Source organism: Magallana gigas, chromosome 4 (genome assembly GCF_963853765.1).
Source record: "Magallana gigas chromosome 4, xbMagGiga1.1, whole genome shotgun sequence".
NCBI lineage: Eukaryota > Metazoa > Mollusca > Bivalvia > Ostreida > Ostreidae > Magallana > Magallana gigas.
Window position 1 is genome coordinate 43,240,269 of NC_088856.1, and position 14,758 is coordinate 43,255,026.

General features: G+C 31.1%; 1 protein-coding gene across 1 annotated transcript; it reads right to left on the reverse strand.

Annotated features, from left to right (window-relative positions):
* Positions 1–3,725: 3,725 nt before the first annotated feature.
* On the reverse strand, positions 3,726–14,515 carry LOC105319900 (snaclec rhinocetin subunit beta-like). The gene is made up of 5 exons (XM_066082525.1): positions 14,488–14,515; positions 6,318–6,678; positions 5,253–5,332; positions 5,053–5,149; positions 3,726–4,103 (listed from the first exon to the last, which is right to left on the reverse strand). The coding sequence occupies exons 2-5, from the start codon at positions 6,661–6,663 to the stop codon at positions 3,892–3,894; spliced, it is 735 nt and encodes a 244-aa protein (XP_065938597.1). The 5' UTR covers positions 6,664–6,678; positions 14,488–14,515; the 3' UTR covers positions 3,726–3,891.
* Between the last annotated feature and the right edge of the window lie 243 nt (positions 14,516–14,758).

Here is a 14,758-nt window from a genome sequence, read left to right on the forward strand (position 1 = left end):
AATCGTTACTGCGATAAACGCATCGTTTGCAGAAATGTTTGGAACTTCTGTACATGCATGTGCAATCAAACGTGTTGCTAATATTCGTTATATTCGATAACGCTTACAAATAACGGGCACAAGTTTTTACCTCGTATTAAACGTAGTCTCGTTATATACGATCTCGTTTTAGCTGGATTTAATTTTTTTGAAAATATTAAATAGATATTTTTGTACCAAAAAGTCACTTCGTTGTAAGCTTGGCTCCTTATTTTCGAGCTTGTTATACCTTGTGGTCATTGTGCTTATATTTGATTAATTTTATCTTTAAGTTACTTGTTCCATCAAATGTTACATAAAGCATTTTCCAACCCATGACATCAGTTTTACCCAACGTAGTTCATATTTGAAGACTAAACAATGAGAAACTTAATATTATTTTAACACAGCTTGAATGGATAATAAAAAATGTCATGTTGTAATCCCCCCCCCCCCCCCCAAAAAAAAAGAATCTGTATTGTAAGCTATTTCAAGCATATTTAAAATCAACAGTTCGGGATTGTTTTACAAGTGATACCTTGAGACCCGGGAAAGGATCGATTGTAACATAAAGTATTTGAACCTATCTTTGCGCAGTATTTAATTTAAAATTTTATTATCTGAAAAATGGCTAGCAATATTTTCTTAAGGGGAAGAGGAACGTTTCCACATTTCTCTAGTTCAAAGTTTACCAGCAATCTTTTTGCCAGTTTTTCCCTATACGATTGGAAGATTTAAACAATCCTTTTCTTTTTAACACACCTGACCTGAAAGCTGAAGTGAGCTTTTCTGATTACATTTTGTCCGTCGTCCGTCTGTTATCTTTTTACATTTTAAACTTCTTCTCTAAACTGCTGGGCCAATTTCAACCAAATTTGGCACAACAAATCCAGCATCCTATTGGGAAGGCGAATAAAAAATTGCAGAAGTGAAAGGCCAGTTTGCGTTCAAAGCTGAAAAAAACTTCAAAACTTTAAAAAGGGAGTGCATTTTTAAAAATCTTCTTTTCATGAACTATTCGGTCCAATTCAACGTAATTTAGCATAACCATCCTAATTGAATTGAAAACATAAATTTAAAAAATAAGGGCTAATTTTGTTTCAAATCTGAGTTATTACAAGACCCACTCAGTGCTTTGCAACGAGCTTTGCTCTGGTTCTGTTTTTACTATTTACAGTGGTTTGGAATTGCATTTCTAATGATCAAATTAAATTTGAGAGACATCCATAGAGTTACAAGCAAGATACAGAGCTTTTTGTCACTAATAAGTACTGGAGAGATTACATCTTTGGTGAAAATATTTTGTTTGTTCAAGCAATTGCTCAATGTTTTCTTAAAGACAAACTGCTTGAAAACAAGCCGTTTTATGCTAAAAATGCGATTTTAGCGGGAAAAGGTGGACTTTATGATGTCATATTTTTATATTGTGAAGACTTAAAAGAAAATGGAAATAATGGAAAAAACTTGAAAGATATAATTATCTGTACGAATAAAGCAAAGAATTACAGTAAAATGACGATGTTCATTTAATGGGTCCATTTTAGGCTCAAACCTATACTGTCCTTTAAAGAATACAACAGACTTGAAATAGTTTGAAGCTCAAGTACTGCAAAGTAAATGTATGAGGAAATTGAGAAAGGATTTAAAAGTTTTTAATTCTTTCATTTACCCTCTCCACACGGATGCGTGATTTGGCAATTTTTCTGCACATCTCTACTACAGCGGGTGTATATTTTCCATCGTTTTTTTAAAGAGGGAATGTTAAGATGAATGCCTGCTGGCACTCTGTCTGGAGGGTGAATTGTAAATCCTTTATCCGCAAAAATCATGTCACCTGGTTCCAGTTCAGAGAGTTTATTACTGTGTTCAACAATAGAACCTCGTAAATTGTAAGAACTTGTGTTCGAACTATTTGTATATGTTTATGCAATAAAATGTTCAAACCAAATATCCAATATAATTTTCCACTTAATAATAATGATTTATGAAGATGTTATATTGGACTGTGGTTTAAATTGTCACTGAGTTCTGTTGGAACTGCTTTCTTTAACAAAATATTTCACATTGCACATTCATAAATTGTATACAAACACTTTTTTCGAAGGCGGAAGTTAAGTAAGGATTTACAGAATGTTTTATTATGATTAGTTTTTATAATGTTGATTTTTGGGAGTTGATTTTAATCAACTCTCCTATGCAGTTACTCTGGCAAACCGAAAGTGAAACAGTGTCTGGACCTAAGCACAAGACTTAGTTCTTGAAAATAATTGAAAAGTTCAAAGTAATGTATGCTGAACCATTGTTTTTTAAGGAAACTTATCAATAAACACTTTGAAAAAAGTCAGATTTTATATAATACGAAAAACTAAGATATTTTTATAGTCTCGTGTATTCCTACGCCACAGTTTAATATAGCCTCGTTAAACCAAACGCTCGGCTGTCTCCGTAAATCTACGAGAAGCAGAACGGCTCTCTTGCTTGTCGGAGATTAACGGAGACAGCTGAGAGTCTGGTTGAACGAGACTAGATTTCGATATCAATAGTGTTTGGATCCTTAACATTTTTAGAATTGCTTTAATTACTTATACATAGTTTGAAATCTATCTTTAAATATTACACAACATGATTCATATGAGGTTTCTCGAAATTCTTGTCAGAAAAGTCTAAAATTCATATAATAAAAGACTGTGTAATTCAAATACAGCCTAGAAACTAATTGTCATTCAAGATAAGTTGATTTTAAAAAAAATGATAATCGATAAAATCAACTCCCGTCAGTACTTCAGTACTTTGATTTATTGTAACTTTTATTCTTAATCAGAAAAAACTGCTAAATGCAATTATTTTCGCCATGCGACATGTTCATGTGAGTAATGTGTCACATTTATCCTAGGTGTGTTCCCGTTTTTCACACACTTGAAAATTTTGAATAAAAATGGGTGCAAAAACGGGAATTTGACCAGGTGAGATAATTGCTTAATTGCTAAAGTTTGTTTTATAAAACGTGTACAGGGAATTCAATTTCAATTTTACGATATTTCAAAGAAGAGGCCAAGAGCTGTTTTATTGCCCTTTTTTGAGAAACTGTAAGCATTCCAGATATTTTTCACTAGTCAATAAAATGACAATTGTTCGTAATTTTTAAATTTTTATTTTTGGTACTTTTATTAATATTTCATAAAAAATGACATCTTAAAACATGATTTTTATTGTATTTACCGAGAAGTTAAGCTTCGATGCACCCTACCAAACAATGCTAATTTACAAAGTAATTGACGCATTCATGCCTCATAATGGTTTATGGATTTTTGCTGGTAAATAAATATAGGATCTCTCATGATTTGCGATGGTATATGATTTTTATCCAACAAGTTGTGTGTTTTCTATAGAAAACACACAACGAGTTAGATAAAAATGACTACAAGTTTATAACATTTAATATAAAGATTCTTTCAAGGATGCTTCATTCCAATAGCTTTGTTTGATATGGTGTACCGGGGCTTAAATATTTGGTAAACACAATGAAAATCATGTTTTAAACTGTCTTTTTCCTGAAATCACGGTTCAGAATATCAGCTGCAGCTGATTTTATACACAGATTATATTTATTTCTTAATGCAGGTTTCCTGAATTTATGACAATCCAGTGGTTACAGACACCATTATAAATCAGTGCCGAGGTTGGAAAATAATATTGCGACGGATACATTTAACTGTATCTATTTTTAGTAAGACGTAGTTCCCTTTCTAACACGGTTGATGACAAAAAAGTACACAGTTGAATACGAAAGATATAAAAACTTTTTTAACAATGCTTTGATGAAGCAATTCATATTTATTTAACCATAAAAACTACAAAATATTTGCAATCTGCTTACAATTCCTTTTCACAAACAAAGTTATTTGTGTCAGAATAACCTCCGTCGATCCATAAACCGTTTGTACACAGCATCACACCCCCCTCACTGGCAAAATTAGTGGGATCCCCAAGATTCCAGAGTCCCGGAATCATAGTCTTATTGTTCAGCCACCGGAACACCCCGTCCTGATATTCATCACTGGCTCCGATCCATAGATTACAAATATCTACAATAAACCAAATCAAATATTAATACTATATCACCATTTTCTAAATTTTTAATTTAACACGTGTATTTTGGTTGATACAACTCGTTGTTAGTTGAACTAATAGAATAACCTTGTTTTTTATCTTTTCGGGGGGGGGGTGTAAATGTATCAATGATTTTAAAAGGAAAAATATTGGTGTTTAAGATACATTGGCTTTCAAATTATTTTATTGTTAACGTTGTTGCACAGTATAAATATAATAATGAGAAGTAACCATTTTAAAAACGTTAGGTTTTTTCTATCCTTTTCGGTTTTTTTAATGTTTCAATGTTTTTTAAAACCAAAACTATTGGTCATTTAAAACACATTGGCTTTCAAACTAGTTTTATTGTTTTTGCACAAGATATATTTATTAATGACAAATATTCATTTACAAACGTTAGTGTCATTAATTGTTTTTCTTTAAAACACGTTTAACTTAAAAGAAAATGAATTAATATGTTTTTGAAAAAAGAAGTACATGTACGTGTTAAAGCAACTGTCCTTAAAAATCTTTAATATGTCTTATCTCAATATGTATAATATGCATCAGTGTTACAATTGGCTTTTTACTAAATGCGGAATCATATGTAATAAAACTAATAAAAAAAATTAAGTGTAATTAAATGATGAGAAAAATTAATAATCATATATTATATATCGTATATCGATATTGATATTATTGAAGTATCCATGCCAAATTGACGTTTGTCCCTGTCTATGTTGTTTCTATATTTCTAATTTATCTAGTTGTTATATATATATATATATATATATATATATATATATATATATATATATATATATATATATATATATATATATATATATATATATATATTTGTGTGTGTGTGTGTTATTATTGTCATAAATGATAATGGTGATAATAATGATGATGATAATGGTGTTGATGATGATGATGAATTACCGTGCTCTAGCAGTGGTAAAAACGCCTCTTTTAACCATGTATTCTCTTCCTCTGTTTCTATTATGACTAAATGCCCGTTACGTATCTGACAATCTCTCTGAAGATAAAGTAAGGAAAAGCGTTTGATGCATAATTATAAAAGAATCAACAAGTTCGAATTTAATTTTAAATCGGCGTCTTGTTTTTAATAACATCAATACCTTTGCGTCAGTCCAAGACATGCCAGTTTCTCTGTAAAGGTAACAATGACCTCCGTAGAGATGCCACCCTTGATCACAAGCTGTAAAATAATCAAAAGTCCTATTCAATGAGCAAATAATTATATTATCTTTATTTGAGTTGTGGGTGACAAAGACAAATACTTTCTTAATAATTTTAAAAATTGGCATATGGCCAAGTCTCCCTCACTGATTACGGACCATTTCTGGCATACTCTTATAAAAAACACTACAAGAACTTGTGCGTAAATATAGCTCCCCTAATAATTATAACAAACTGGTGGCTACAATCGGTTTTAGTTTTATACATGATGTATACCTTTTTTTTGAAGAAAATATTAACATAATTAAATAATACGTTGAAAGTCGGTATGGGAAAAGCACTCAATGAAAGATGATAGATTCAGATAGATTTGTAACAAAGTATCAAAGTAAGAGCAAATATTTTACAATTGTTTTTTTTTAGCAAACTATCTTATTTCAGATATTAAAATTGCCATATAAAATAATTTCCAGAGGTTTTGTCAAAAGGATTTAAACTTTTGTTGTATGCTGTGGGTTTTTTCTTTCACGAGAGAGAGGGGTTGGATTTTTTTAAAGGTTTTCAGAGTCAGAAGTTTAATGAAAAGTGCTACATATACAAAAGTGTAATAATGGCTGAAGTTCAAAAAATTTACCATAGAACTAAATACAGATTTCTAGAGCAAAACAAAATTAGACTTTAACTTATTATCACTGTATATTTCTACCACATATCAAACGACGAGATACAAAAAATGCACATGTATGATATTAAGTTTTATGATTTGCTAAGGAATATATAAAGTGAACATTATACCACAATTACCTACAAGTACAAATTTATATAGATTATCTTGTTTAAAGTGAATAAATTTAGACAATGAATTGAGTTATCGTTCCCTGTACCTCCCAAGTATCATACTGGACGCAATTAAGCGGAAGTATAATGAAATTCGTTACTTGCAATAATTGACATTATATATTTAAGCTTGGTAAGGTCTTTTGGAGTAACATACACATTATTACCATTTTGGCTTGTGATGAAAAGTTCCCATCCAGCCTTCACGATAGTTTTGTCGACAGAACGCTCATAAAGTCGAGATTTCAGAACATGACAAGTCCTTGTAAGGTGGTTGTATAGCAGACCAGCACATTTTGAACCCTTTGATGAACATCTTGCTCCACAATGGGATCGACTCACTGTACCATCATTTGCTTCCATATAGTAAACAGCGCTGTTAATCGGCAAACGTTCGTTGAAAGCGACATCTTTGACAAATGAATGATTGCTTGAACCTGAGACAAGGCCGGAGAAAGCGATGAAAAACAGACCAAATGTACACAAACGGCAATGAATCCAGAATACAGGCATGATTACCAATTCCACCTAAAATAAGTAAATGAAATTATTTCCTTGATGTTTAAAAAATTAGCCTTGCTCTACTTAAAGTAAAAGTGGTTTGTTTTTTTGAAAACCGAACTAATATAAATAATGCATCTTAAATTAATTATTATTAATCAGTTTTAGTTAAAATGGTTACTTTATAGATGATTTCACTTGATATTATATTTTATATAATTTCTCCATGGTGTATTTAGTACTGAAAATAGGTGTTATCAATTGTTGGATATAATTAAAAGAAAACATTTACATTATTATTATTTTCACTGTAATGACGTTAAAATGAAAAAAAAGTTTCCCAATGACTCATTGTTTAGGGCAAGCAAGTTTGCCAAATTATAAGAAATTAAAACAATGTCAAAAATTCAATAAATTCGTATTAAAGATGGTATGTGACGCTTGTTGATATTAATGTGGAAAAAAATTACAAAATTAAAAATACATTATAATAAAAACTCTTTCGATGGTAAAGAAATAGAATTTCATTTGCAAAGGCATAGAGCATATATTGTGATTTTTAAGTCATGATTTCGATATCCGCTGAAGGTTGTATGAAGTTTACTTTCTTATAATTTTGAAACGTATTTTTTCGGTCAAATATTGTAAAATTCGGAAAATTCTAAACCAGTAAAATTATTCTGGTTGTAATTTTCTTTTGTTTACATTCATATTGAGAGGTGTACCCATCTACCTTAAGCAAGCTTATTTATGTGCATATTATATTGTACCAAATCAACGATAATGAATAATTGGTGGACATATTTCTCATTTTTCTTTTTCATTACATTCATATTGAGAGGTGTACCCATCTACCTTAAGCAAGCTTATTTATGTGCATATTATATTGTACCAAACCAACGATAATGAATAATTGGTGGACATATTTCTCATTTTTCTTTTTCATTTGCGTCTCTACTTAATTGCTTACTCAGTATGTATTACCAATTGCTATTTATTACGATTTGTATAGTCACAGGTAGAAAAAATTATGCATTACGTACATTATGTACATTGGATATACGACAATATGGTTTTCAATGAGGGTATTACCGATATTTCTTTAATGCATTATTATGTGTAATGCTTTGATTTCTTTTTAATTTCAGGGTTTTAGACAATAACATTATTTGTTAAACTCAGGCCGTTTGTAATAGTAATCTTAAGTTTATTAGGAACCAAAGACACCATTTATCCATTAAAAAATGCAAGGATTCAAACAAATATAACTCAAGAAATACGCAGTCGCGGTAAACGTTTTAGAAAATGTTTATTTAGAAAGATCTTACAAATATCTAAAATCAAATTGACCGGCATTGCAGTTACCAAATGAAATGAAGGGATATGCCCTCTTTCGATGAGTGGTAAAAAAAATCACAAAAGAGTCGGCAATAAAAAATAAACCTTCAGAAAAAATATTTTGCCACAAAAGCTGTAACATGTGTCAAATCATCAAAAACGAGAGTAAACATTTTAGCAAAATGAATAAATAGAGAAAAATTAATTTCAATGTTATACTTTTCCTTGCAATGTTACTGTTTTACAATTACTTTGACAAGCTTTCTTGTGAAAAATTAGGGTACCTTACAAGGCATTTGTGCGAAATGCTACAGGATGCATTTTCCTATTATATAATATAATATTATTGAAATTGAACATTCCAAAATGTAATAGAGCACAGGAAGGGACATACCGGTAATTGCACACAATTCCTGAAACCGATTTCAGATAAACTTAGGATAATTTTTATTGGAACTCTTTGTTACAAGGAGATACAAAAACGATGCTTAATTAAGGAACGTGTCATTTGACCCTAATTAGATATAAGAGTCTAATAAAAAGATACATTCACAGGAAACAATCGTCATTAAACTTTCGGAAACAAATAATAAATTACTATACTGTGGAGTCATATAAATTCGTGGGGGCCAATTTTCGTGAATTGTTTGTTTTAACTTATTCGTGGGGATTTAATTCTGTGGGTACGTCAGTTTTTACTTCAGTAAAAAAGAATAATCTTTCTAATTTTTTTTCGTTGAGGATATAAATTCGTGGGGAAGGGCTACCCATGAATACCACGAAAATTGACCATCACAAATTCCAATGATTCCACCCATGCTTTTAGTAATTGCATATTGTTATGGCAACTTACATTTCTAATTTTTAAATTCTGTAATGCAAAGTCATTACAGCGGGTAGACAATTCAAAATTCCGATTTTCCGACATTTTTTCAAATTTCTGTTTAGAAACATGTACTATTTACTATGCAAACAGTTTGACGTTATGCATTTCTAACATAAAATTTGTGTTTTAAAACTGACAAAGAATTAGAGCACTTATGGGCCCCGGAAAAAAGTTAAAAAATAAAGATTCAAGTTAAGCAGAATGATAAATCATTGACGGGCATTAAATTCAAAGCCTTTGTTTACCGTCAGCTTAACTGAGTAGAATCTTATGGAAAAGAAGAAAGACGCATTATACATTTTCTAGAAACTTGTGAAAAAGAAGAAAGACGCATCATACATTTAGAAAACTCCTATGAAAATAAGAACTTTGTACCACAGTAGGTTGGTACATAAATAGGGACAGATATATGAAAATATCAAGTTGTTTCCTATAGCAAGCGAGAGCTATTTCCTGCGTAACCAATGTTGAACCCTCGTATGGAATAAATTATTTCAAATAGTCACGTGGGTTCAATCCATTTGTCAGTTGTGCTCATTGTAAACCACTGACATGTTTTAACTCGCTTCCTATCGACTTTGTATGGTTAGGAATGTTTGTTTAATCAGTATGCTAATATGCAACTTCCAAGCTTTATTCGATTTTTGCCAAACATAAAATAAAGCATTAGAATTGAATTCATCAAACGCGCCAATTGATTCATCAGCAAAATAATGTCGATTTCAGGGATGGGGTATTTGAAAGAAGTATTTGTAATTGAGTCTAATTAATTAATTTTTTAAAAGTATTTGGAACTAATTTGAAATTGAGTCTCCTTTCAACTACAAGTAAGTGAATGTATTTAAATACATTCCAAAAATAACATGTATTTTCAATTACTTTTCAATTACATTTCAATTACTTTTTTCAAGTTAAAAGTTTTAAAAGGTGTTATAATAGTTCAGTTTTTTATCAACTTTAAGCTTTAAGCAGTACATTTTATCAGTATAAATAAATGTAAACAAATATATGCATGTACAGGTATATAAGGTTAACAGGAGAATGAGACAGAAATTTCATAATTATCTTTACGTTGCATACCTGTTTTAAATGGGCTTGTGTTTAAACACTAATTAAGTGTCTCATTATGTTTGATGTGTTTACACAACATGACACTCTAGAAAAGGTCTAATTTGTTCAGGCCTGAAGCCCTCTCATACCCAAGAACAAATGTAGTATGGACTAAAAGTTTAGTACGAGAAATCTTGTTCAGAACCAACCATGAACCCAATGACACTGAATTTAGTACCCATTTTAATGTTTATATATTATGTTAAAGCAAAGTCTATAACTAATGATTAAATGGAACGCAAACTTTTAAAGACATTTCCATAAAAAAGTGTTATGTGTCTCAGTGCTGTTTCTTCATGTATATGTTCTTTTATTAAGATATTAAAAGTAATTGAAATGTATTTAATTACATTTGTCAAAGTAATTGAAAGTAATTAATTACATTTGAAAAAATCAATGTAATGCTCATTGCAAGTAATTGACAAAATTATTGGTGTTTTTGAAAGTAATTAATTACATTTCAAAGTAATTGACCCGAACCCTGGTCGATTTAAATGTCTCCTCCCTCTGATTTAAATAGAAATTATTCAAATTGGTTCGGTATGATTTTTCCGGATTCAGAACATAACCCAGTTATTCAGCCAATCAAATGTCCCGAATTCTAGCTAAGAATGAAGTCTTCGTTGTAAAAATTATTCTTTTTCTCGAACACTGAAGATTTCTTGATTGGTAGAAACTTTGAAAAGGTGCGTTTCGGAACCTGCGTTGCGTGACTTCATGTATACCCCCCACCCCCAATACATACACACACACACATCAAAGAAAAGCTGCCAGCAAAATATACTATTTGAGATCACAATGAATTTGTGAAAGATTCACTCATTTCATTTTTTCAATCTTAAATTGCAAACACAGTTGTCTTGAATATCAGATATTAGATATGTCTTTAAAACTGCTTGGGCATAGTTTTCGTCGCATTGATATTCATTAAAGAGAGAAAACGGGTTTTTCATGTATTTGGTTACTTTGTACAGATTTTAGGTATATTTTAAATCATATGTGTAGATTAAGTAACTTAACACAATTTCAATATCTCATTTAATCAAAAACAATATCCTTTAAGTCATATTAATTCTAACATGACTTGGTTGAAAGTCCATGTTAAAATACACGTGTTCGATTTTCACGTAAAGAAATACATCGGGCTCTATACATGTCAATTAAGACACGGCAATATTTGGACACAATAGGGAGCGATGTATTTTCCTCAGATCTTTGATTTTATTGGTTTGGGTTCTGTTCTAAGTCAGTAAGATCATACGCTTCGCTTCGCTCCGCTCCGCCCATTCTTCATGACGAGGATTTCTCTTCATATGATCTTACTATTACTTAAAGCTGACATGAATTCATAAAAGCATTTCGTCGCCATATTAGTTTCGATCGTTCCTCTACTGCCACTGGGGTATATATACCGGGCGAGAAAGTTACGGTCGGTTGCTTTCCGATCGAGGCAATCAGGTTGCACGGACTTCTAAATGCATATACTGTACATTGTAGTAAAATGTTACAATAAAGAAAACAAATATCAATGAAATACAAAATATATTTATTCTTTGAAAGGATTTCCGAGGTTTCCGTATTATTTTGCGCAGACAGTGCTGCCTTACTTCACATTCACATCGAACACGTGTGTCATTCATACAGAGTGCATAACGTCTGCATCTTCTTGAAAAACCCTTGCAGCACTACATCCAACACATTAGCTAAAGGAGAGTAAATCTAAAAACGTAACAATATAAATCGTTTCCATCCGTTCCTACAAAAACGCCCAATTTCTAAAATCCATGCGATAATTGACATTGCTCGATCTGCCACAGTGTATGGTTCGCGCATGTGCGATGTTATAACATACACAGGAAAACAGTCTACAATTATCGAGAAATTTTTTAAGTATCTGCGCCTGGATTTCAGTCTGTCTTGTTTCGTCGTTTATTGTATATTCCTTGCCAGTGCAGTGGTGCAGGTTGTCATATTATTTTTGTTCAAAATGCGTTTCTACACGTCTTTTCGTCCAAGATAATGTGTTCGGGTGTATGAAATACCTGAATGCGGTGAAGCATGAATAGTGCTCTCGGTCTTATATAGGGGTGTGTAGCGATGAGCAGAACAATAGAAATCGACAACTAATATGGCGGTAGTCGGAGATAAAAGGGAAATAATGCGTATTTATGAATTCATGTCAGCTTTAAGTTGTCGATCTTACTTTTAAAAATCCCCATTATCGAACCTCAAAGAAGCATTGACCCGATCATATATCTAATTGTGCTGTAATACAAAAGCATATAGTTCAATTATAATTCCAACAGTACAATAGCTTAACCAACACACCTTTTATTCATGGACGAGTGAACAGGTGCGCATCTTATAGAAAATAATTCCGTTGTACTGAGGAGATATAGATTTAGATGATGAATTAGTTAACGCAAAGTGTAGAGGTCCAAAGTTCTTGGAAAGACACGTATACCGTTTGAATGATATTTTAGACTTGTAAGAGGAAAGGAAAAATTATAATTTTGACGTAAATCAGAGGATGATTTCTTTAAAAAAAATTAATATAAGTCTAATTGTGCGACAATTAAGTATTCCCTATATTGTTAAAACTAATGTAAAGGAGTGATATGGTTCAAGGTTCAAAGAGGAAGTCAAAATGAGTTTATGGAATTGATTTATGTGACCCCAAATCTATCAAAATTAAGCAAAGGAGATATTGGTACTGAAATTTCATTTGTAGCTTAATTATCGGATATACATGCATGGATGACAATATTATGTGTTATAAATTTGGATTCATGTTGAAAATACACATTTCAACATTTTGTTTTTTTAATTTGTTTAATGCACTGTTGGATATTTGAAAATCATACTGATGGGCGGTTGGATATTAAGATATTAATATTTCAATTTCTCATAGCATAGCATAAAAATCTCATAGCATAGCATACAAATCTCATAGCATATCATTAAACTTGAATACCATAGCATAGCATAAATTTGTAAAAGATATGCATGAAATGACTGTAATTACCCGCAGAAATGCGCAATATTGTTTGCTAAGCACTTTTATTTCAATATTAACGAAAAAGCATTTTCTGAGCACTTCTTTATCAATATTTATGTTAATGAGAAAGCATCGAAAAATTAATTGCAAAATAATGATTTTTTGTCATCACCATAATTTATTCTGCAATACTTGGTGGAAAGTACATGTTTTATTTCAGATGATTTAATTGTTTTCTCATTTCACTTAATCTTTATGGTAAAAAGTATTGTGTTTTGTCACATGTATATCCTCAATGTTTTGTCAGGTGTATATCTTCATGACAAAGATTGCTTCTTTACACGGGTTCTTCTGTATATAGCTGAAAGCTACAGGATCCGACCTTTTGGGCTATTACAGTATCACATAATTCTCCATGCAAACTAAATATCATTGGAAGTTGTAAGCTTTCGCCTATTTACACCTGTAGAATTATTCTACTGTCAATTTTAGAAATAGTTATAATTGATATAAATAATTCTTTATAGGAACATACTAAAAACAAACAATGCGTCATGGACTTGCTTTTAAAAGGGGGCCATTTTGTTTTCGTTTCCCCATTGATTAGGTTTATCAGACTTCATGATTGTAAGTGGACAAAAAGTAAACAACAGGTTTATTTTTTGATATGCAAAAACATAATGACCTTATTTATAAGCAATATTAAAGCTGTGATACAGTCATACCCGCCTCGACGTCGGAATACGAGGCGAAATAACGCACTATTCTTTTACGTCAAATTTGTTGTTTGACCATTTTGTACATCTTTTACTCATTGAAACTCATTGAAACATCGCTTGATTTACTTTAATTATACCCATTCTTACCATAACCATCGTTTAAAAGCGTTCATGCAAATAAACATAAATGATATAAAATCGGACCCAGCAACTTGAAGGAATAAAATACGATTGCACGATAAAACTTACGTGCGGACAGACGTTTTTATACAAAAAGTCCAAAGAAACCTTAATTCACATATTCAAAACACACCTTTTCACATTTAACTACAAAACAAATATTACAATTTATCTGAAAATATACATAAGTCATGTTCTATATATATCATGAACCAAATTAAATCATTGTCGTAAAGTCTATAAAATGATAAATGGGCATTTTACAACTTGACGTGCACAGATGTATTCATTTATATAGTACCTGGGGATGTACACAACTTTTAATATGGTTCCGTTTGGCTATCTAGAATATGAAACAAAACGTGAGGGAGACGACAACACACGAAGGAATGTATACTATATGAGTAGCTTTTTTCTGTAGAGGAAAAGACTACTATTACTCAGGTGACCTATTGTGATTGTTGTTCGTGCGTCGTTCATCATGCGGCGTCCGTTGTTGCTTTTATTTAACTATTTATTTCATAGTTGATCAAACATTATTTAAAAAAGATATCTATAAGTAATGAAAAATAAAAATGCAATGCGTCAAGAGCATCAATTCTTACCTCAGAAATACCGTCCTTGTGGAAACTAATCTGATGAGTTTAAATGATGATTTATTTCAAACAAGTTATCAATACTTGTAAATTACTTTAAACGTATTATTACGCTTCGAAAAACAATTTAATGTTTAATGAAACATAAAACATGGCATGAAATCGATAGAATTGACAATTTGTGATAGGTTATGAATTATTCCTTATTATCGCCAGTTTATTCTCTTAAAAAAAATTAATTTTTATAATTGCATTTTTAAGATGAAAACAGCGATCCTCC

Coding starts and splice junctions, on each gene's coding strand:
- LOC105319900 (XM_066082525.1), bottom strand. CDS start 6,663: ATGCCTGTATTCTGGATTCATTGCCGTTTGTGTACATTTGGTCTGTTT. Junction 5,333..6,317: donor TTTCATCACAAGCCAAAATG/GTAATAATGTGT, acceptor ATTATTTTACAG/CTTGTGATCAAGGGTGGCAT. Junction 4,104..5,052: donor TTTACCACTGCTAGAGCACG/GTAATTCATCAT, acceptor GGTTTATTGTAG/ATATTTGTAATCTATGGATC.